The 24,731-nt window shown below is 43.4% G+C and overlaps 1 protein-coding gene across 2 annotated transcripts in view; it reads left to right on the top strand.

Annotated features, from left to right (window-relative positions):
- Positions 1–1,829: 1,829 nt before the first annotated feature.
- Positions 1,830–24,731, top strand: part of NCOA6 (nuclear receptor coactivator 6) — a 44,003-nt gene continuing 21,101 nt past the window's right edge. The window contains exons 1-8 of one of the 2 annotated variants that reach the window (XM_050907407.1): positions 1,830–1,866; positions 9,261–9,363; positions 14,782–14,934; positions 15,038–15,312; positions 18,359–18,514; positions 19,104–19,226; positions 20,730–20,858; positions 22,374–23,189. In XM_050907407.1, coding sequence (XP_050763364.1) covers positions 15,078–15,312; positions 18,359–18,514; positions 19,104–19,226; positions 20,730–20,858; positions 22,374–23,189 — 1,459 coding nt within the window. In that variant the 5' untranslated portion in view covers positions 1,830–1,866; positions 9,261–9,363; positions 14,782–14,934; positions 15,038–15,077. The remainder of the gene's footprint in view (positions 1,867–9,260; positions 9,364–14,781; positions 14,935–15,037; positions 15,313–18,358; positions 18,515–19,103; positions 19,227–20,729; positions 20,859–22,373; positions 23,190–24,731) is intronic. The other variant, XM_050907408.1, reaches the window with a different exon arrangement.

Genomic DNA, 24,731 nt, shown 5'->3' with positions numbered 1-24,731 from the left:
AACAATCCTTTAGCAAAGAATTACTCCATGCTTGTCTGCCGGCAGGGAGCTTTAGAGCTGCAAACGCGAAGGAAACAAGCAATCTGCTTGCAGCTTTTCACACACCAACAGTATTTAATTATTAAGATAAGTCGTATGCTAACCATGATGTGCATTACTTTGTTTTGGGTTTTTTTATGGAATGCATTTATATGTCCATTTAAAAAAAGAGATATTTTTTTTGTGTTGCGAGCTATAGTGACAAAGGAGATGTGGGACTACTGTATTCAAAAGGTTTTGCGAAATAAAAAAATGTTTTCCTCTTTTCATGTCATTTATCCTGCAGTAATCTGCACAAAGCCGATGGCGGGGGGGGGGGCTGCGAAGCCAGCAGAACCTACCCGGGTTACTAACGTTACTCATATGTATTTTTGCAGGACCAAAGTCTTTATTTTTCCCACAAGGGACTTTTGATTATTTTACTAGCCTGAAATAGTAATTGCCATGTATTTCTTTTGTTTACCACCGCCAGGTAATAGCTTTCTGCTTAAAGCAATGACTGGCAGGAAGGAAAACAGACATTTCTGCAGTGCCACTGTCTTTTTATATTAATTTCTCATTTCTCATATTAATAAAGGTTTGCAGCAAGAGACAAACTGGAGGGCTCTGTGTCCTGCAAGCTGTTCTGTGGGGATCACCTCTGCTGTAAAGCCCCCCGCCGTGTGCTGAGGTGTCATTTTAGGGAGCGAGGATTGCCCACTGGGGACGGCGGGACTGTGGGCCCACTCGTTAACCAGATAAACAGACTTTTAATTAAAATTCAGCATTGTGGCCTTTGCTGAATCCATATCAGGTTGCTCTCTGGCTTCTTTCCTATCTATCTCCCCCGGGGTAAAACTAAATAAAGTCTAATTAATTCATTGATAAAGCCGAAACCTTCAGATGAAAAGTTCCTCTGAATTAAAACCCGTGTTTCCTAGTAAATTCCTATAAAGGCCTCAGTTGTTATTTTTTCGTACACTTCACCCAGGAAATAACACTTTTTATTCATCTACAAAGCGGATGCCGGCCCCACGGCCCCCACAGCCGGCACCCGCCGCCGGCGAGGCACAGGCTCTCTCCTCAGGCGGGAGGACCTGCCCCGCCGGGGACCGGCTCCCGCCGGTGAAGGAGCCTCCCACGAGGCCACCGGGTGCCTCTCCCCGAGGTGCGCGGGGCCCCTCCGAGCCCTCCCCCCTGCGGGGAGCCCCCCGGGGGTCCCTCTCCCCGGCGGGAAGGGCTCTTCCCGCGGGCGGGCAGAGCGGAGGAGCCAAGATGTCCCCGCGGGAGGGGCTCCTCCCTTGGGGCGAGCGGGTACGGCCCTTCCCGCCCCGCGCGGGGAAGGGTCCCCGACTTCCCCACGGGGACCAGGCCCGCCAGCCACGAGGGAAGCGGCCGCCGCCGCCGCCGGGTGAGGGCTCAGAGCGCAGCCCCCCCTCCGGGGGGGGATTCCCGGCGCCTCGGCGGGACACACGCTCCGCTCCGTTCCGCCCACGCACCGGCACCACGCGCGGGGGCGCAGCCCCCCCCCCCCCCCCGCTCGGCTCCGCGCGCTCGGACGCAGGCGCGCGCGGGCGGCGCGGGGCGGGCCGGGTCACGTGCCGCCGCGGCGGAGGGAGGCGGAGGCGGCGGCGGCGGCGGAGCGGCGCCGGCCTGCGCTGGGTGTCCCGGGCGTCCCCGGGCCGAGCGCGACACCCCGCGCCCGTCCGCCCCCGCCCCCGCGGGCCCCGCGCGCGCCCCCGCTCGCCGAGGCGGCTCCCGCCCTCCTGCGCGCGCTCGCGGCGGCGGTGGCGGAGGCGGCGGCAGCGGCGGCGCCACCGCGGCCGCCAGCAGCGGCGGCAGCGCCAGGTGAGGGCGGGGCGGGCCCTCGGCGGGGCCTCTCCGCCGCCCGCGGGGACGCGGCGGCGGGCGTGTCGGAGGCGGCGGGGCGGAAGCGGCGCCCCGGCGGTGTCAGGGCCGGCGGCGGCCCGGGCAGCGAGCAGGCCGGGCCCGCGGTGCGGCGGGCGGGCGGGCGAGCGAGCGAGCTCGGCGGGAAGGGGCGGCGGGGCCTGGCGGGGCGCGGAGCGGTGCGTGGGCCCGGCCCGCCGCCGCCGGCGGAGCCGCCCCGCGGGGCCGGGCCGCGGGGTGCCGGGGGCTGCCGGGCCCCGCGGGGCTCCTCGGCAGGAGCCTGTCAGCGTGCTGCGGGGGGCCGCGGCCTGGGGCCCCGGCGCCGGGCGAGCCCGCTCGGCCGCGGCCTGCAGCCTGCCCCCGCCCCGCCGGGCCGGAGCTGCCCCCGGCCGGGGTGGCTGTTGAACCGGCCCCGTTTCTCCCGAGGCTCGGATCGCAGCCTTTCGCCGTAACCTGGTAAAGCCTGCGATCAGCCCCGCGCCCTCGGTCGCGGCCCGAGAGGAAGCGGCGGTCGCTTGGCCGAGGGCAGCCTTTTATCCTCGGGGGAGGAAAGCGTTTCTGAGCTAGACGTGGAAAGCAGTCAGGGTGCTGTCAGCCACGGGAACTTCTTTTCGGCTGAGGACGTTGTTTCTGATTTTAGTTTCTCAGCCCTGACCTCATGTGGGCGTTGACGTCTTTGTAAGATGTCAGCGAGGATGCGTTGACGTTTCTTTGAACCCAAGCTTTTGTTCGAATTCCTCGGTAACTCCTTAAAATAGTCGGAGAAAGGCTTCTGAACTTATTCCCTCGGTTTGATTTCTGTGTTTCTCTAAATGTCATCTGCTTTTAGAACGTCTCAGAAAACTCAGGGTTCTGATTCCTTAAGACTTCTGTGGGGAATGGGAAGTAGAGAGCTTTTCCGTCGCTCACCTCGGCATGGCTCTGAAAGCTGGCTGCAAATTGTAGCTTTATGAGCTTTGTCTCTTCGTAACCCCTCAGCTTCCAGACACACACGTTTGTGCTCGTTCCCCTGACTGAAAGCTATAGTAAAACCTTTCTCATTTGAGTTTTATTAGAGGAAAGACAGTGCCTCTTGTTGGTATTTATAGTTATCGTGCATTGTAGTCTTTCTGGCTGGTTCTTCAGCTAAAGCATCTTTCAGTGTTTCCCATATGAGAAAACAACCACAGAGAACACATTTGACACTTTCAAAAAAGGCCGCCAGGTGTAATAACCACAACTTTTGGATTTAGCAGCTCTTTTCCAGTTACAGCAAGTGTTCCCAGCTTTTCTGTGCATCTTGTGGAGAGAGAAACAAAGGTCTCAAGGCATGTATCCAAAATGGCCAGGTCTACGAGCCTCTGGACTAACCTACGGCAAGACGTCAAGGTGTTTGCTAGAAATTCATACGCTCTTCAGATATTCACTGAGCCACGTGGCTGCCTTTGAAAGTTAACTGGCTTTACCAGGAAATTTTTCACAGTAATACTGTATCCTGACTCTCCTGTGAGAAAAAATAAAATCAAAACGGGGGAGGCAGCACACAGACCTGATCTTCTGTTGAGAAATGACATTTCTTAATATTTCCGACCTACACAAGGGTGTTCCGTTAGGCTTCGGATTTTGGCTGGAAAAACTCCCAGCAGCGTTCTCCAGCCGTTCTCTCCGGAAAGCCTGTTCTTCTGTAGGACTTGGAGGGAGGAGTTGTTTACAACAGGCTTCCAACTGATGCAGTAATTTTACACTATTCTAGTAAAAAAAAAAAAAAAAAAAGGTGCTTCCTTAAAATAAAAACCAACTGTGTGTGGGGAAACCTGAGAAATCCAGGCTCCCCGGTGCATCTCTAAACTAAGTGTTAGTGTTTTCATTTTTCAGTGGCTTAAATACTTGAAAATATGGGGGTGTAGAGGTAAATTCTGCTGAACAATGGTAATGCCACTCTTTGTTCTGTTTAAGTATGATACTGTGAAAGATTGCGTGCCTGTGTAGTAGATGTTAAATATTTCGAACTGATAACTGTTAAACAGATTTACAGTATATTTTTATTTCCTGATACAATATTGATTGCTTTTGGATGGAAGCTGGAGTTACAGCTGAGTTACACAGACACACTAAATTTAATAGATTTGCAGTGGCGAAGGGTTTGCTGCTGAAGAGATGGAAGAGTTAACGTGGCTGTAACAGTTTGATTACATGGGGAATAGTGAAATAGTATAGGCCACTAGTGTACCTCTGATGGCAATGCCTGTTTCAAAATCACGGTCTCTATTGAGAAATACAAACGCTGTGGCACAGAGAGAATACGAGTGAGCAGAACGCCTGTTAGCGTGTCGACCATTGAACAGCAAGACTTAACCCTGCGTGTTGCAAAAACTGTGTTCAGACATAAACTTGTTCCTTAATGCTGGGCTAGAGCAGAAGTAATGGGAGAGAATGCATTGGGTCGGGAAATGTTAAGGAGCAGAAGTGGAAGGAGAAGTAGTCCTAGATGACACAGACCCGAGGCAGGGAGGATGCATCGCCGAACTCCAGGTGAGGTATTTTCCATCTGTTAGCCAGACGACAACTCTTTTGTGTTTTGTCTTGACACTGTTAGGAACTCTGCTGTCCCCTCCAGAGCAGATCACTGATGTTCCTCAGCAGGAACTGCCCGTTGCCGATAACTGAGCATTTCGGCCACGTAGGCAGCGTGTTCCTTAGTTTGTACGCATTGATGGCTGAAGGTTTGGCTCAAGATGGTGTATGATTGTCTAGTGTCCTGGCTAATTAGAAGGAAGGAAAAATGTCTTTTCAGTGATGCTGCTGGAGTTGAAAGTTCATCTAAGCTTTGGATTATACAGAAGGATAGTAGTGGAAGCTTTCCAGAGGTCCAGGAGCCTGGGGTTTTTCTCAGTCCATTGGGCACTGGGGGTCATTTTCCGTCCAGTGTGTCCTCTGTCGTTAGTTGATGCTATTAACAGCATCCCACCTGCACTCTGCATATCACATCAAAAATTGCTGTTGTTGTAATTAAAAATAGAAACAAGAAGTGAATTCTGTCATGTATATGTTGCGGCCTTGAGGTTGCATCACAGCAAATAACGCTTCTTTATGTATTTGGGAAAAAAGAAAGGCGACCAGTGCGTGTCACAGTGTAGCCGGTTTGGGAGCCGGGGTGAAGGAGGGAGGTGCGCAGGGGACTCCCCAGCTCCTGAGAGCCATCATCTTTTTGAAACTGAGAGGATGGTTGCCTGCTTCTCCAGCTTGAATGAGTGGTCTTGAAGCATAGCCCTACACAGGGGTTTGGGTCAGATTTGTATGAAAATTGAAAAGTACCGGAGATGAATGATGCCTTGTCTAAATTCATTTGTCTTCATGTAAACCGATAATTTGGGACAGGAAGTTGCTGATACCGAGTTGCGTATGTGGGAGCACGAGCATTAGGTTTGATGTATGAAAGGGAATGATCTAGTTATTCCCACCAAAAGATGCATGCTATTAAATTCTCCAAGTCCTATGCATATAATTTTCATTTTATAATTTTTATTCTTTTAAAAATCAAATGACCTACCAAGACTGCACAGCTGGTATGAGATGGCGTTTCTCATCATGGTTTCTGGGAGTGCTTACAGAGACTGAATTGGATGTAAGCCTCTGTGTTCTGCATACGTGTGCACAGGCACACTATCACAAGCCTTCCTCCTTGCTGGATGATACAAGGAAAATGTGAGGTGTTAGTTCTGTCTTGCTTCCTGATAAATTGGAAGTTTTGGCGTCTCTCGGTGAGTGGAGAGCACGTGAGAGATGAGATACAAGGCTCGTGTTGGCAATTCTGATGGGTCTCTTTCCCAGAGAAGTCGAGGAGTTAGCAGTTGCAATCTTGGGACTATGGCTGTAGGAGCTGAACCTCCCAAGGCAAAAACATTAGCAGTTTTTTTTAGTGAGGCTCAGTTAAGAATAACACAGGACAAGAAATAGTGCCTTGTCTTCTGGTTGCAGCATGGGAAAGTGTTCCTTCTAAGGGTTTTTTGGGGTGCTCTTCCCATCCCTGCAAGAATGCATTGCTGTCTAGTTCTGTTGCATCCTAGTTTTACCAGAAGGTGCAAAGTTGACCAGTGATTACGTGGTTCTGAATAGCGGTAGTGACAATAAATAACACTCTTGAAATTTGATTCTTCCGAAAGCCCAGAGCAGCACAAAATAAGCTGCAAGTTTTTATGTGATCAGGAAACTCTCAGAACGATCTTGATTTTAACAAAAGCTATACCTACTTCTGTTCTATGAAGAGTGGGTTTTTTTCGGTCAGGGAAAACAGTCTCCTTATTATTGAGTGCCTCATATCAAAGGAATTACTTTTAAGCTGTTTGTTTTAGCTTAAATCTTGTCTTCATACTTTATAACATTTCAGGATTTTAAAAACTTTAGTGAAATTTCCTAGACACTTATTACATGTAAGAAGGAAGAATATTGCAATAAACAAGAGGTGCAGTTTTCAGTCAAACCTTAGTTCAGGACTGGTAATCACAAGAACACCTGGACTGGTTATATTGGCATTTATGAAGCTCAGTGAGAATTTGGTGATAAAGGAGTACCTGTGGCGCATGTCAGCCCAGAAAGGTTTGGTAGTGGTTAAATTCGACTTTAAATAAAAAACTTGTTGCAACACAAACAATGATTAGATTGCTGCTTGAAAAGGAGTTTTCTCATAGCCTTTGGAAGGCAAGATAAAATACAGTTTCTTGTCCAGATGCATCTGACTTTAAATAGCATCTAATTTTACTTGTTTGCTGATTGCATTGATGGATCTTTGTGAAAAGTTACATACTGCAAAGCACTCTGTCGTAGTAGTCATCTGTTCCAAGCTATGGTGTATTTCTTCTGAATGGAATATCCTTAACATGTGAAATTAACGATTCAGCTGATGGGAATTGATTGATCAAATATTACCCTGTGTAGACTACAAGAAAATTGCTGATTCCGAGTTAACTTGTGACTTAGGAAGAAGACTGGCAGCCTTCTTGTGTTGGTATCTCAGCTGCCAAAAGTGGGAATTTCTATGTGGCTAACTTAGCTGCAGTTGAAACTTGTTCTGGAGCTACCATCTAGCTTTTTAAAGCAACCCTGATGATGTCGTCAGTCAATTTCTGTTGAAATAAAAATTAATGGCTCAGTTGAGACCTGTCCATTGCAGCTTGGCATGAGTTGCGGGGTTTCAACAAACTTTATGAAACTTTAACAAAGCAATGTTCCACTAAACCTGCTGTCAAAATACGTCAAGATATCGCCACAAAAGATCATATGCGTTATAACAAGCTGTAATTTTCTCCTTGTCAGAAACACTTGGGTTTAGGTGTTTTATGCTTGAGGGCTATGGGAGTGCAGCAGAACAGTATGAAGCATGGTGAGCAGTTCTGTATCAGAACGAGTGAGTGAAGCCTGCCTTCCTGTAGACTTGTTTTGTTTTCTTGACGTTTGGGAAAGCATAAGCTCTAAACAAAACTCTTTCTGTAGATGGAACGCTTCACAGGGCTGTTTTCATGGATTCCTTGGTGTCTGCTAATGTGTGTGTTCAGTCTCTAGGCATTTCCAAGGTCTCTATCAGGTAACTTACTGTAATGAAAGTTGGAGTTAATGAACCAGTGTTGATTACTTATTTTCCTTAACCAAATTTAGTTTTGTCTCATGTGTACAATGGGAATGGAGACAGCATTAGTTAAGTGTTCTTCTTCCTATAGCCCAGGCTGACCATCCTCAGTTTCTTACCGGAGCTTGCTAGGGCAGCCCGTCTTTCCCAGTCCTCTCTTCTCTGGAGCAGTTGGGTGTCCGCAGACCATCTCATACCCTCCACCCGTGGTGAGGGAGGGTCACCCTTCCCCTCGGAAGGGAGAACTGGAGGAACAAAAAGCCCCTCGGTTCCTCGCACCAAGGAGTTCAGATGATTTTCTCTCCAGTTCACCACCCTTCAGCCAAATGTCAGCTCTTACCCCTGCCTTGCTAGGGCACGGACAGTTTGAACAGGGGCTGACTTCTGTCAGCTTTGAGGCCTTCGTAATAACAGCTTTTACTGGGCAAGTAAGGACTGTCCTTTCACGTGAACTCTTAGCACAGCTTTGGAGATAACCAGCCAGTTTGTTACATGCCTCAATTTTAGGCCGTCTAAAATAGTCCGTGGAGCATCGTTTTGTAACAAGGGTGAAAAATAGAACTAATGCAGTATCTGCTATAGAAGGTGGAAAGCTTTTTTAGTTTTGGCTTACACTTAATAAACGATATTAAAATTTCATATTTCAGATTTTGGTTTTGCTTGTCATCTGGGTGTCCGGTCGTGGTATTTAGGCAGGTTTGCATATAGCTGGAAACAGCAAAGTTACTGCTTATGATTTAGACACTCAGGTCTTTTACTTGGTACTATACTGCTTCTTGAATTACAATGCTGGTTTAGAAATAGAAGAAGATACCAGAGGTTGAAAAGTGTTAGATGACTATTGAAAGTGCTACAAAGCATATATGATCTGATTTAATGTGAATACTCTTTCCTTCCCTTCGAGTTGCTGGGCTGGCAGAAGTGCAAAGGCTATGGCACAATACTGAGGCTTTTAAAGCGATTTTACTTTGTCGTCTAGATAGAAGATAGGAAATTTCTGCTTTGTCTTTTTGAGTCTTCTTCCCTCTTCCGCTTACCCTGTTTTTGGGTAGTCCCCTTCCCCACTGATGAGCAGGCTGGCATGTAAGCAGAAAATTTGCTTGAAAAACAGCACTGGGATGTTAATATAAATCATCTTGATTTGAGGGGCGGTGTTTTGTTTTCGCTGAAGCCATTAGCTTTACTGCTGCGTTTTCATTACCCTGAGAGGTTTGAGTGCAACTTGATGAGACCGTGAACAGGAGCAGGTTCTGGGGATGGATTCACCTCGCTTTGTTGGCCACCTGCAATAAAAATGTCTGTCTGAGGTGGTCGTGTGGGCTTGTAACGTGTTTCTGGAATGAGCTTAACCTGAGCCGGTTTAGGCACCTGCTTAGGATGAGCTGAAGTGCATCCTAGTTGTGCCAGTTTGTCTTTTCTGAAGATGAATTTAATCTAGAAGAGTTTATCTTAAGACTTAAATAAATATATTATTCTAGATAAAACTTGGCCTGTTTAGAAGAATAAAATGTTATTTCCAGCCAAAGGGAGTATTTGGTTTTTTGCCTATAATGAAAGGTTGATTTTTCCAGATCCTCAGTTTTTGCTGTTAATATTTGAATATAGTAACATGTGCTTTTTACATTACTAAGGAGAGAGTTGGATTTGGTGCAAAACTGTGTATTAAAAATCAAGGTTCAAAAATTCACTGTTACATTCAGTATTTTTGTTATTTTGCATCATTGTCTGATGAAACGTGACGGTTTTCTTTCAGGATTACATTTTTGGGAGTTGCTGTTTAACCATGTTTGCCAGTCTGGAATTACCTGAAGACCTGTTGCATGCCACAAAATACTGAAGTTGTGGTATTTGTTTTGGTAGGTAAAATAAGCATATGATGCATTTGAATATCTCTTGTTCTTATATATTCTCCTCCTAACTGTCCCACTAATAGGTCCTTGCCTCTAGTGTTCGTGTGTGTCAGAAGGGCTGGGCTGTCTCCAGAGCTGACCTTTCAGTCTGCCATAGAGGGTTACGGGCGTTTGCCGTCAGGTTTGTAGCTGTTCTCAGACCTTCCTCCCAAAGAGGACGGTTGAGATGCTTTCATGGTGTTATCCCTCTTTAATGCCAAAGTTGGAAGTTCCAAATTACTGGGACTACCCCTAGCTAAGTTGTTTCAGAGGAAGTATTACTGCATGTTTAAGTTTATTTTTAGGTGTTCTTTCATATTGTAACAGTGATTCTTAGCCTTATTTAATCTCCTGGTGTAACAATATGACACTTGTCTAGAATTTGTTTAAAAGTCTTTTTTGTGTATTTTTGCCAAAAACAATTGTGTTATTTTAATCTTTGTGTCACAGAATGGTTGTGTGTATATAGGTTTATTCATTGGTCAGATTTAACAAGTTCCAAGATCACTATGCTAGGCAACAAAACGGTTGAAACGGTTGTAGGAGGATAATACACTGTTAACAAATTGGCAATAAAAACAGTGTTATGATCAGAGTGTTTCTGGGTTTTATAGGTGGTACACTTTAAAAGTATATCTGTGTGGGTGCATGCGAGTATATTGTATGTATTAAAAGAAAGCCATCTTCTCAACAGTATTCTGGCAATGCTGAACCTCCTCTGTCCCCATCCTGAAAAACTTAATAAATACCTTTATGCGTTTTCTCACTGGCGCCTAAAACAAAGGAAACAAGAAAACTTTCAAGTGTATTATTCAAGACATGCTTTTTTTCTGATTTCCTTTTTTTTTTCCTATTAAGTTGCTTGAAAACCATTTTTCAATGAAGGCAGAAGCAAGGAGGGTTCTGTATCCTTCAGAAATTATGTTGCTACTGCTATCAAATACTTTTGCTCCTCACTCTCAGCTCTGGATTCCCCAAGGGACTTGATTGTAGTCTCATTTCTGGACTGATTCTTCTTCCTCTTCCCTGCTGCAGCTTTAAACAATGGTCAGTGTGAAGATGAGGACCCTGCTCGGTGCTAACTTCTGCCATCTGCTAGTGAAGGCCATCAGTCCATCCTTCCTTCTGCTCTCACCCTTTCCAATCTTTTGTGTAATTTGGAAGAGTACTTTTTCAGGCGTAGAGCAGGATTTTAGTACTTTTTATGTAATTGGGCTCCCTGCATATTTGTTTTGAGAGGGTGTATGTTCTGGTGTGACATCAGTTGTGAAAGTGTTTATTCTGAGTTGCCCGAAATGTAGAAACAGCTTGTAAATCAATAGACTGTGTCGCAGAAAAAACCTCGGACAAGTTACTAGAGAAAGCCTTGTTTTGGTTTACTCACTTTGTCTAGTGCAATGGTTAGAAGAAAGCACCACAAGAGGTTTCATGTTCTGTTTAAGAAACAAATTGACATAACCTTAAGTTTGGATCAGCTGAGCAGATCTTGGGGTGAGGATACCAAGATACCAGGTGGGGTTTTTTTTTCCTTTCTTTGTTTTTTTAACCCCAGAGACCAGCACTTCCGTCTGGCGGTGCTGGCCCTCCAGAGCCTGCTGGCTTTCCGGTGTTCAGCTGCTCCCAGTTAGCGACAACTGGCTGTTTCGGATTTTGCTCTAATCCCATCTCTCCCAGGGACTGGACGGGATTTTCTAAGTATTGCCCAGTCACATGGCACTGGGTTTGTCATGCAGGTTTCCTTTTACTGTCAGGGCTGTTGGTGGGGGGCAACACGTGGCATGACAAACTGCCTTCTGGGTTCCCCGTGGTGTGCGGTGGGACCCAGCTGTCCATCAGCCCAGAACTAGACTGTGCCATCACCTGTATCCTACATGAATTCTTCCTCTGGAGAGTCTCAGTCTTGCACATTTTAGTCCATCAATTGTTTTATCCATATGCTAAGTGTACGGGGGAGCTCCAGCCTCCAGCAGCCCAGGGTGTGCCCTGTATCCTTCAGTTTGGACACTCCAGTCTGCGTGGGCTGTCCCCTGCCACCCCCTACCCCGATACGATACTGCAGGTGCATTTTGGTTATTAGTCTGTTGTCTGGCTATTTATCCCCACCTCTCTTACCTCAGTTGCATATTTTTAATAGTTAGACTATACTGAATAAGACCAACTCTTATACTTTGTATGCTTTGTATGTCCCAGGCCAGGTTCATGGGTAGATGGCTGTCACATGGTAGCACTGGACTTGCTCTGAGTTTCCAGAAACAATTGTGTAATGGGAAATATTAAATTGGAAACTCTAAAATGACAGGGTGCAGGGGCAGGAAGGAGACCATGCATGTTCTTTGAAGGGAGGGTGATATTCAGAGACCTTTTTGTGCTGCCATGTGAGTATGAATGCTCAAGTTCATGAAGCGTGCTGTGGTTATGCAGATCAATTCAGCTATGGTTCTTACTCATCAGAGATACTCTATAGCCCACTGGGAGTTCATCTAGTTTACAGGAATTGTTGAATGACCAGAGTTTTCCCTGTGTGTGCTTATGCTAAAGGCTTTTTGCATTTATGTGGAAGAGTGTTGAGCGAAGGTATATGCTAATTATGGTTGCATGCTGGCTCGTGATTTATGGAAGTCAACCCTATAACCAGGAGATGACAGAATTTGTTAGGACGAGGGATGCAGCTGGGATTCATTTGGTTTGAGATGGACGGCATGCTGTGCTCTGCCTGAAGAGGAAGATTTCGCAAATCATTACTTCCTCCTGTCATACTTGAGATAAATTTTACTGAATATAGGAACGGACTAAACTGTGTGTGTTTGAGAGGGAGAGAGGGAAGATGGATGTAGCAGAGATCCTTGAGGAGCGCAATGTGGAAAAAAAATGTGAAGGGAGCTGTAGCTACATGTTCTTATCCAGAAAGTAAAAATTAAAGCTCAGTCTTGGGTTTTTTTCTTAACTCAAGCTTTCCCTGCAATCCTATGATTTTTTGAGTCAAATGAAACAAGGCCTGTGGTCCTTTGGGATTTAGCAGACTATATTTTAATAGTGTTCATGAAGGGCCATAATTTCAACAAATCCTGTCAGATTTTGGCACATTGAGGTGAGGTTGGTGGAATCTGGTCTAAGCTGCAGCATTTTCATGAAGTCTTTAAAACCATGGCTTAAGCAGTTTGGGAATCTTCTGCTCTTTCACAGAGAAGACGGACGCTTCAAACACTTCCATTCAAAAAAAAAGATTTGAAATGTTTGTGTTCTTATAGAGAAATTTTTATTTCTTTGGTGTCAGGGATTGCCAGAAGTACTCAGGTTTCTCGCTGCAGGTGGAACACCCCATCCCCTCCAAGTAATTGTGCTTTTTCAACACGTAAGAGCCTGTATATTGAGCTGAGATTTCTCTCCCTGAAAAACTTACTCAAAAGTTTCAGATAAATAATTTTCTATGTAATTTTCTTCAAAATATAGTGCTTATGTTTCACAGGATGCTTGCCTCATTCAGTGCACAGAATGACTGTGCTTGGTCATTGAAAAGATGATTTGTGTAGGACTCCCAGCTCCTTTCTCCCTGAAGTCAGTGTATGTGTAATGAATGATGTAGGAAGGTAGAAGGAGAAGGAATTCTCTCCTGGTTGGTATAAAGCCAGCTCTGGTAAGGAAGTTCCCTGTCCAAGAAATTATGTGTGAAAATCAATTAAAACAGCTTTTCACAGATGCTTATTAATTGTCATTCTCATTTTCTGGGCACCTGACATGAAACTGAGTAGTTTAACTTAATGGAGGTGCCAAACATTCAGACCTGTAATTTAGATAGAGAGCTGAGCAGCAAGGAGTCTGGGGAAAAAAAGCAGATTTAATTGTCTCCGTCTTCACCTGGTAATGAATTTTTTAAATTTTTGTCTCTATTCCCCATCTTTAAAATTTCCATGGTAATAAGAAGTAACTTATGAAAGCGCTATGGAAATAGATCAGTGACTGCGAAACATTTTTACTTACTTTCTGTTGCAGGACTGCAGAAGAGCTTGTGAGACAAAATTAGCTTTGTTTTTAATCCGAGATTTGAGTCGTGTTTGAGAATGAAGGCCTGGTGCTGCAGTATGATGAGAGTAACTATATGTAAAATAGGTGATTATTCATTAATGCCATTTAGCCTGCCTAGTGTGGTTTAGGGTTGCAAGGGAGAAAAAACCCTGTATTTTGTAAAATCACAGTAAGTGTGTGCGTAGAGACCTGACCAAAAGCTGAGGGTATCTTGTGACTTCTGAGTCCTTGTTTTTTCGTTTGTAATACTGTCCCTTAAGCAACGTTATGTGAGTGTGCAGACAACGTAGATCTGAATCTAAGCTTGTCTAACATCGTTACATTTTTTAATTAGAAAAGGCTGTTTTCTGGCCAGTATCTGCAGCTCACCTTTAATCTCAGAGTTGTGGTTTTAATTTGTATTGGGAACTTGAACCTCTGCCAAAACCCCAATCTGTATCCTCTTCAAGGGTATGTCGTCCCGAACTAAACGTTTTGGGTGGGTTGTGCTGAATACTGACAGCTTTGGAGTTATGAGGTCTTGACAGTCATGGCTGTTGAATTGATTTGTTTTTGACAACAGTGGTCAGGAACAGGTCCCTTTTTCGGTTTTGACATCAGCTTTGGCTGTTGGTGTAGATGGTTTTAATCTTTTAGCGATACTTGCGAAGCGCTGAGTGTGAGAATAGAGGTCTCGCCTGGAGGAGTTAGTGCTCTAGCCCTTGTAACGGCTTGTGTTAGAGTGGAAAAACATGTATCTTAACTAAACATTAGTATTGTTCATCGTAGATGTGGGGATAACTTTTATCGTAGGTTGTACTTCTGTCCACATAACAGCTTAGATTGCTATCATAATGTCAAGTAAAATTTATTGCAAAGTCTAGACATTTTATAAAGTAAAAAACATCAAGTGTGTGACTTGATTTACTAAAATCGTTCTTATCCAAGCTCAATAGGGGCATGGGGGGAGTTGTGGGCTAGCACAGGGGGAGCAAATTTCAGGTTGTAATGTGCGTAAGCAGCTGAAAACACGTAAATCTTTACAAACTTTTAGAAAGAAGGCATAGTATGCCTGAGATTTCCCTGGATGTAAAATATTTGTCAAATGCTAAACTTCTCGTGGTAAAAATGTACTATCGCTTTCCTGCTGCTTTGCTGGACAAAGGAGTGCCTCTTGCATCTGCAGTCCCTAAAACTAAATTTGGTGTTTTTTCCTATCTTTCTATAATTGAAGTATTGCTGTGAGTCTTAAAATTTCCTGGCAGAATTGGTACTGGGTGCTTGCTTGTCCTCCGTACGATACGGAGATGAATGTAATTGATTTTCTCTCCCCCCCCCCCCCCCCCCCCCCCCTACATTCCTTTCTACCTGACTATCGTTTAGGTCAACTGGAATACTTCTCAAGTGATGTGCAGCAGGATTCTGTCAGGAAACCACTTCTGTTTGTTCTAGTGGACGAACAGCTTGGATACTGCAATGGCCACCGTTTTCAAAGTCGCACAGTTTGTCTCGCAGACCCTAGCATTGGGTCACCCGGTAGGTTTTTCTGTCAATGATCTTATGTGCCATTGAAAGCAGTGGTTAATGTCTTTACACACTTATTATTATACTTATTATAATTCTTTTTTTCCCTTCCAAGCATCATCTTAACGTCTGACAGGCTCCCATTGTTGGAAACAATGGTTTTGGATGATCTACCTAACTTAAAAGATACATATGCCTCCTTGTACTCCTCAGCTATGGAAGACTTAGAGGTGGATTTTGATTCAGGACTGGAGGAAGATGAACTGAAACAGGAGGCTGCTCCTGAGGATTCCACGATCTTTGTAGCTTTTAAAGGAAATATAGGTGACAGAGACTTTGAGCAGAAACTAGATATCATATTGGAGAATGTGCCTGGCCTTTTACACATGGGTAATGTACCGTCTTGTCATTTTTCAGCTGTCCTTAAAATATTTATTTATGTAGTCAGGGTGTTTGTACAAAGAAATAGATTATATTGCTTTCGAGTTACTTTGTAGTAAGATTTGCTGGGGTTATTCTTAGTGAATTTGGGAGCTGTTCTTCTCAGAGGCACAGAGTACAAGTTTCTGCAGTTGTTTTATTGTTTAAAACCGATTTCATTAGTGAGTTCATTTATTCCTATTCAGTTCCCATGTTTTACTTGGTTTTTTTTCCTCTTTCATGTCCCTCCATTACACATTGCTGTGTTATATGAAAGTGAAACGAGGCTTGTCCAAACAGGAGATGTTTTTTGCTACCAAAACCATCCGCTTTAAACCACTGCGGTTCATCTGCGAATAGGTTCACTGTCAAGTAACTGTGTCAGTTCAAGACATTACTGCCCCTTTGCTGCTACATTGACCTACCCTACCTGATTTTTTTTTTTCTGATGGGGGACATGGAGTGCTCTCACGTACCCCTGTGTGCCCACCGAGGTCTGGGGACAGCTATGTAGCTAGTGAGTGATAACAGGTTTTTGGGACAATAACATCTTTTACCAGCACATCTAGATCTGGAAAAAAGACATCCGTCCATTCTCTGAGCATCTTTGCAAAGGGTCTTAGGATGATTGCTTATAGCTGCTCAGTTATGTAGTCTTGCTTGTACAAATACAATCTTTCTTAATAGACAGCCCTCCCTAGGTGAGGGTGCGGTGTTGTGATGGTTTGGGTCAGTGTGCATATCATATCAATGATATGCTCCCTCCCCACCGTGAGTTTCCCCAGCAGTGCCCCTCATCTGAGGTTACTTGAGCAGTCAGGTTAACGGCTTAATTTCTTGCCATTAGTATAGTTTGCTATAGAAACAGATAAAGCCAGACGGGTTGCCTTAAGTGTGGTGGCAGGAACACATAACCAGAAGAGCCTTGGAGACTGGGACCACAGCAGTGCTGATCTGACTTGGCATGATGTCATATAACTGCAGTCTAAAAGCCACGTAATTGCCCATACACGCTCTCTCTCCCTCTTTCTGCTGTTTGTGAACCAGGCTTTTCGTGATAACTATAGGTTGCCATACCAGCACACTGCTCTTCTGTTGCATGGTCTTTTGAAAGCACACTGTGCAATGAAGAATCCACCTTTCTTCTTCAGGCAGGCAGTCTTTGTGTTTAAATAAAACTATTTTTCTAGATTAGGTTTTAAAATGTTCATTGCATTGCTTGTTTTTTCAATAATGTAAAATACCTTTTCAGAAGAATAACCTATGACTTCTGAATAACCAAACTGAATTTCTTTGTCACTTTGTTCTTCTCTTTCCATTTTGTCCAGTTGTAGTCAGTTGGGTCTGGCATCAGTTGTTGGGGTCCTTGCCGTTATCTCTCGGGGAGATAAAAAAGCTGGGATAAGACAAAAATACTGTGAAGAAATACCGCTGTTTTGACCTGTATATTATAAACAGTTGGAAGTAGACATAACTACTAACAGATAGTTACTGGTATAAAAGGATATGTGTTAATACTATAGATGAATTGCGTAGTTTTTGAATGGAAACAAATTCAATCTGTAGCTGTACGGAGTTGCCACTAATGCAGAGGCATCTGCATGCTGCGTTTGTTATAAATATTAATGGCAGGATTAATAAACATGATTGAGACCTCAGCTGAGAAAGCAGAAAGCAAATTTTTAAAATCAATGTCAAATTAATTTGAAAATTATCCATGTGACAAGTTATTTAAACTGATTCAGAGCAAAACAGGATATTCAAAATGTTGAATTAGTAAATAACATTGGTTTAGACTTAGCAGATGCAATGCTTGAAAAACGAGAAACTCGGGTGCTAATATCTAGAAATACTGAAACTGATAATGCAATTTTTACATGTAAAATATTGGAACATTAATAACAGTAAATATAGGACTGTTCAAACCTCCACAAAAGGAGGTTTTAAAACTAATCCTGTCATGTTTCCAGGCAAAAACGTGTTTATAGGTAGAAAAGAGGATGAATTTAATAATACCATTACTGTAGCAGCAGAAGGGACTTGGTGAATTAGTTAAGGACAAGAGATTCCTAAATAGGAATGAGTTATTGGCATTCTTAAATGACATGTTCTTCAGAATCAAGAAGTTAGCAAACTTTTAGTAAACCTGATGTTACAGTGGAAGAACTGGCTGATTAACATTTGGGCCAATGTTTACTGTTTTTTCAAAGGGACTTCCTTTTCAGAAATCTAGAAACTGGAAGCTTATAAACCTGTATTAGCAATATGTTTTTAATTAGCCTTAAATGCATTTTGTAGCAATAACGTAGTAAGGTACCACTTCAGATAAATATATCCAACGTGACTGCCCTACCTTTTTGCTAATTCCCACCTGTTACTTTTAAAACAACTGATCTACGTAGAAATACTCATACGTAGAATAGGTTTTCAGAAAACCTGCAACTCAGTATTTTGCACGACTTTAATATGTTTTTTTTGCAGTGGATTGAACATACCTATTCGGAAAAGCTAAATAATACGGTAGAAATCAATGAAATACTTCTAGGACTCTGTTGGCACTGGCCTTCTGAAAAAAAAGGATAGTTTCACAAGCATTTGTAGGGCAAATATTTCAAGAATGAAGGTTTAATTCTTGTAGTCAGTTTTTTCACACATGCATCTGGTTCACTAACAGATTTACTAAATCTGTTTTATTAGATATTTTCATATCTTTCAAAAGTAGTTCATCCACAGAATATTTGAATTTCTGAGTAATATTGTCAAGTGATTGTGTTGGTTATCAGTTGGGTAGTTTTTATGTTGCTGTTTTCTGGAAAATAACCTGAAGTGGTTTGGCAGTATTGGTCACTGTACGCCTGTGCTGGAGAAATCTCCTGTACATGAGACTAACCACTGATAGTTTTCAAAGCCAAATAATGGTTCCAGTTTTTTTCAGCTGTGCTTTTTTTACCAAGCTATTTCATCATACGTGTTTGAAAACTGCCTTTGCACTGACTCTGACCGTTTTTCTTTTAAGAATCCAACAAGTTAAAACTGCAGAAGATAGAGCCTTGGAACAGTGTCCGCGTTACCTTCAATATACCCCGTGAAGCTGCTGAGCGGCTGCGAATTCTGGCTCAGAATAACAACCAACAGCTTCGTGACCTGGGAATTCTCTCAGTTCAAATTGAAGGTATTTCACACCTAATTTGCTTCCAAAGGCATTAAGCTAAAATTTAAGTATACTCAACAAGCGATTTTGGGTACTTGGTTAATGTTGCAAAACTTCTAATTTAGTAATTTGGAGAATGACTTCAGTGAAAAGGTAGCTCAAGACTTTTATTCTTTCAAGAATAGGTTTAATAAAAAAATGACAGCTGAAAATCCTCTGAGCATCAGGAAACCTCCTGAAAAATGGTTTTTGAGTGTTAGCTAGCAAAATGTGCCCTAATTGTTTTTTTCCCTAATTGTTTCATATGAGACTTTCTTAAAAACAAGTTTTCAGTGGATTTCACAATTAAAATATCCATTCTGGACAGTTGTCCAAGAGCACACTCAGGATGAAACCAGGGGCATTTAATGCTTGTCATGGTGTTTGTTTTTCTTAAAATTGAAATCCAAAAGATAAGGGTAGTATGATGCATAACTGCCCTTCTAAAGTGTGCATTATAGGTAAAGTGTGTTCTTCTTTCCTTGACATCTTTTAAGTGTCCTTTTGAAAATGTCTGTATTCTGCTTTTCTGTATATCATTCAGTTTGCCCAAATTGTGCATTACTTTTAGGGGAAGGTGCTATCAATTTAGCTTTAGCTCAAAACAGAAGCCAAGATGTCCGAATCAATGGGCCCCTGGGAGCAAGCAACTCTGTGCGAATGGAAACGGGGTTTCCCATGCAAGGGGGACAAGGTAAATTCCCGTGGTTTTTATTTCTTCAGCTTTATACACTTTGAAATTTGTTACTAAGCTAATCATAAAATTTCACTGCTTATAGCAACTATTGTTTGCAGAATTATAATTGCCATTTTAATTAATGTGTGTTCTTGTTTCTGTACTGTCAAACCATGCCCGACGTTATGTAAACTAAATAGTTGGCTGCATTGTGTCCCACAAACCTTGGAGTGATTTGGGTGGGGCAGATGGGTTTGTTTGGGGTTTTTTTGAGGGTTTGGTGGTTTGGGTTTTTGTTTTGGTTTTGGTGTTTTGGTGGTGGTGTGTTTTGGGTTTTTTTTGTTGGTTTTTTTTTTTTTTTTTACATAAAGACTGTTACAGCAGATGAATCTAGTATAGTGAATTCCCCTTGAAATGTGCACAAATTATCACAGTTTTCTGTTTGGCTACCTTTATGAAAATGAGCATAAGCCTTTATTCAGTGTACAATAGTAAACTGTTTTAGATTAAATCCATTATAATTATGGGAAGGACAGGACACTGTCATTGTTAGTCTCTCTTTTTTATTTTTTGATAAACTTTTGAGATCTGATCATAGAGAATTAATTTTTGTGGAGAGGTGTAATTTTATTAAACTCTACATTTTAGAGCATTGTATAGGCATGATAAGTAATTTTTAACTACAAAAGTCAGATGTTATGAAGAGTTAAAAGAAAGCTACTATGTAATTTATTTTAATAGCTGAATCATAAGGCAAAATAAACTACTATCTTAGTAAATAGGATTTAAAGCAATTAAAAAAACTGGGAGCGTTTTTTGTCAGAGTTAATGTAAGATGCATGTGTGGGTGTTGATGAGAAGGAATGGAAAGAACATTTCACCTCTGTAGAAACCTGATTAAGCAGTAGTTAAATCATTGTGCTTAACAAGGAATGTAAAACATTTAAAGAAGGGTTTACTTTGAAAGCGGCTGCTCTGATCTTCACTGTGAGGATCATGAGCTTCATTTCCTGCCTGCATGTCAACAATATAAATGTAAACAGTATAAATATAACAACAATATAACCAACAGGTCAACAATATAAGCCATTTTATAAAGTAGCAGCCTGTGGAAGTGAAACATTGAAATTTTTCTCTCTTGCGCCACCTCAGTTACTTTCTAGTATCAGATTTTGCAAAAACCTTAGTATATGTATAACTTTGATACAATCTTGTCACTTGACTTCAGTGGCAAGTCAGGCTCAAATAGTTCGTGAGTCAGTAGCGTTTCCTTCTACAGCCTTTTTAAAGGTTTGGTGCTAAAGGAAAAGCTTCAGCATGACCTTAACTTGTTTGTTTTATACCAGGGAATCTAAGCTTTCAGACAGAGATATGTGTCCTCAGGTTATTTCAGACAAACAATTCTTAAAGTCTAAAGAAATGTTTTATTAACAAATATAATTTTTTCTCAAAAAAAAAATATGAACTTCTTCTTTATGTAAAAACTGCAAGACTTGATAATTTTTATTTTTATTTTTTAAGGTTTAATAAGAATGAGCAATGCTACAGCTGTCATGATGTCCCAGAGTGGAAATGTGCCCTCCTCTATGGTGGCAAGCGGTGCTAGTGCTGAGCTGCAGCCAAGAACACCTCGGCCTTCCTCGCAGCCAGGTGGTAAAATTTAGTCACAATACTGACCTGAAAATGTTCTTGAATTTTTATTCTTCAGTACACAGGCTTGAGCGTGCACTCATAAGAGTACTCCAGAATTGTCCTGGAGTATTTCCCCTCCCCTTTCTGGGAGTTATTCTTTCTGTGGAACCCTCCCTACCCCCATTAATCTGGTAAAACTTTTCAGATAATTTGGGTGCCTAATAGGTCACCAGCTTGCTTGGTATTTTGTTCAAATGTGTTGAGCAGCAGCAGTGGTATTTTTGCAGTAGAACTATTGTGCCTGAGCTTTATGTTTAGATAAAGGTAAGAGAAGGATTGGTTGAATGAGGCAGATGTCTCCGGTAGGAAGCAAATGCACCAGACTGAGCACAACTGCTTTTGAGGAGGGGTAGGTCAACTGGAGATCTGGGGTTGTGAATGTTTTGGGTTTATTCTTCACAATTCTGCTAGTAGAAGTTACTTGCATTTTGGGACTACAGAAAAAGAGAGGGGGTTATACATACAAACTGGAGGATGAGAGGCTGGAGAGCAGCCCCGCAGAAAGAGATCTGGGGGTCTGGGTTGATGGCAAGTTGAACAGGAGTCACAGTGTGCCCTGGCAGCCCAAAGGGCCAGCCCTGTCCTGGGCTGCATCAAGCACAGCATCGCTAGCCGGTCGAGGGAGGTGGTTGTCCCACTCTACACCGCACCGGTGCGGCCCCACCTCGAGTACTGTGTGCAGGTTTGGGCGCCTCAATACACGAAGGACATCAAACTACTGGAGTGTGTCCAGAGGAGGGCGACCAAGATGGTGAAAGGTCTCGAGGGCAAGACTTACGAGGAGCGGCTGAGGTCACTTGGCTTGTTCAGCTTGGAGAAGAGAAGGCTGAGGGGTGCCCCCATCGCAGTCTGCACCTTCCTCAAGGGGGGCAGCGGAGGGGGAGCTGCTGATCTCCTCTCTCTGGTGACCAGCGATAGGACACGAGGAAATGGAATGAAGCTGCGTCAGGGGAAGTTCAGATTGGACATTAGGAATAGGTTCTTCGCTGGGAGGGTGGTCGGTCCCTGGAACAGGCTCCCCAGGGAAGTGGTCATGGCACCAAGCCTGTCAGAGTTCAAGGAGCGTCTGGACGATGCTCTTAGTCATGCGGTTTAGTGTTAGGTAGTCCTGCAAGGAGCAGGGAGTTGGACTCGATGATCCTTATGGGTCACTTCCAGCTTGAGATATTCTGTGATTCTACAGTTGTAAGTGTGTAGAAGGCTTACATTAGTCTGTAGCAACATGCGCTGTGGAGCTATCGTGCTTTAGTGTAGAGGTTATAAATTGATAAGACCTGGCTTCTCAGGATTCCCAAACATTTTGAAAACTTTTAGAGCATTGCCTGTTCTGTCTGTTGGAGAAATTGGAACACTGGAGCATGAATTTTTATGCGGAGTAAGCAAATGCAAGCAAGCAATTTACCCTTTCTTGTTTTGGGGTGGGTTTTGTCTACAGTAGGTTATTTTTTTTACTTTTCTTTGCTATTTTAATAGATACAATGGACCCACTCTTATCTGGGCTAAATATCCAGCAGCAAAATCATCCATCTGGATCTTTAGCTCCCCAGCTCCATTCAATGCAGTCAGTTCCTGTAAACAGGCAGATGAACTCAGCCAACTTTCAGCAGCTACAGCAGCAGACGCAGTTGCAGACACGTCCTCCCCAGCCACATCAGCAGCCACAGCAGGGTATTCGACCTTCATTTACTTCACCAGCACAGGTTCCAGTTCCCCCTGGCTGGAACCAGCTTCCTTCTGGAGCACTTCAGCCTCCTCCAACCCCGGGAGCATTGGGTACATTGACAGTAAACCAGGGTTGGAAAAAGGCCCCGTTGCCTGGACAAATGCAGCAGCAACTTCAAGCAAGACCATCTCTAGCAACAGTACAAACTCCTACTCATCCTCCACCTCCATATCCTTTTGGAAGCCAGCAAGCTTCCCAGGCTCACTCAAACTTTCCCCAAATGAGCAATCCTGGCCAGTTTACTGCTCCTCAAATGAAAAGCCTTCAGGGAGGGCCCTCACGGGTTCCTACGCCACTACAACAACCCCACCTGACCAACAAGTCTCCTGCTTCCTCTCCCTCCTCCTTCCAGCAGGGATCTCCTGCATCATCTCCAACAGTTAACCAGACGCAGCAGCAGATGGGACCAAGGCCTCCCCAGAGTAGCACGCTTCCCCAGGGATTTCAGCAGCCTGTCAGTTCTCCTAGTCGTAATCCTATGGTGCAACAGGGGAACGTACCCCCCAACTTCATGGTGATGCAGCAACAAAACCAAGGTCCACAAGGTTTACACCCTGGTTTAGGAGGTAAGAAGTACTGAGACCTTCTTTTATTTTAAAAAGAAAAGAAACATAAAATGGCTAGAACTAATGTTGCTGTTAGTTTTGAAAAGATCCTTTAAAAGGCAGAATAAAGGCATAGATTGAGTATAAAGTGGGTATGGGTGAATTAGCATCGGCATCACTTCATTTCTACTGCTTGTCTCTGTCCTGCAGCGTCACAGTGATAACCTAAGGGGAGGCTCTGGGCCGCTGCAGAAAGAAATTGCTGTATGCGGTTGCTGGTTATGACTGCCAGTCATCCTCTTGACAATTCTGCTGCTGCCTTTAAGCAAGTTCAGGATATTCAGAGATGGTGTGGGTTTTTTGGTTTGGTTTGGGGTTGTTCTTTTGCGGGGGTGGGGGGAGGGATTTTTTTTTTTTTTTTTTTTTTTTTTTTTTTTTGAGAAAGAGAGTGTAATAAGAACAAATGAACATTTTCTTTCTCTCTTCAGCTTCCTCTGTCAGCATTTACCTTTTCTACTACAGAAGTGAGGCATTATTTTGCATCTTCCTAAGTTGTGGATGTCTCTTCTTGATCCTGTCTTTATTTGTCATCACGTTCTTCCCATATAAAAGAGGAAAGGACTATTATTGCCATGCTGTTGTACTCGCTATTCTAAAATTAAGAGGCCAAGGGATGTTATAAGTTCCCCTTTGGCTGTGTTGTCTTTAGTTTTCTCCTTGGACCTCCACACTCGCATCTTTTACTTACTACTCCTAGAATTCTTCTCTAACAGCGAAGGAATTTCATTTGTCAGTCCTGAGATCTCTTCTGTGTCCTTGGTGTTTTTTTCCCCTTGAGCCTTTTTTCTAGTTCTGTGCCAGACTTGTAGCACTTCTCTCTGCTCACTCATTTGTTCATCTTTCTCTTGAATGGCTGCTCTCAGATACCCATACGCAAGCTCTTGCTTAAGCCTTTGAAATACTTTCTTTCTGTACTTATAAAATATGAGCCATATTCTTTGTCCACCTACACACACGTATTCTAGTTTCTTGCATTCTCACATTGTACGTCTGAAATCTGTCCAAAAAGCTGTAAGGAATACCCGTTTCTTGGTCTGCTGATCTGGACCAGCTTCTTGTTTTCGTTGTTTGTACCATGGGTCTCACTTGAATTCAAATGAATTTGATTCAGATTAATTGTCTCAGTTTCAAGGTTCTCCTCTTCCAGACTGTTCTTAGGATCTGCCAGTGCCCTATACTTGATATATCTTATCTTGTCTCCATCTGGAAGCAGTTATTTAGTATAGTCACATTTCCCTACAGTTTTGCCTCACCAGCCATCTGTCCCCATGAGGAATCATTTCCTCTAGGTAGCATGGCCATGACCTCTAGATAGTATAACCTGTGTATTCTCCTTCCTTTCTAAGTAAACCTACTACAAACAAAACCCTACTTTTTTTGAGTTAAAAAGGACACCCCAGATAAACTATCAAAATACATTATTTGGACTCACTGTAGACCTTATTGCTAAAATCAGTAATCCTGCTGTGAGCTATATCCTCAGCTGATTCAAAAAGACAGGAT

Source organism: Gymnogyps californianus, chromosome 17, assembly GCF_018139145.2.
Source record: "Gymnogyps californianus isolate 813 chromosome 17, ASM1813914v2, whole genome shotgun sequence".
NCBI classification, from domain to species: Eukaryota; Metazoa; Chordata; class Aves; order Accipitriformes; family Cathartidae; genus Gymnogyps; species Gymnogyps californianus.
This window is presented reverse-complemented; position numbering and strand designations above follow the sequence as displayed.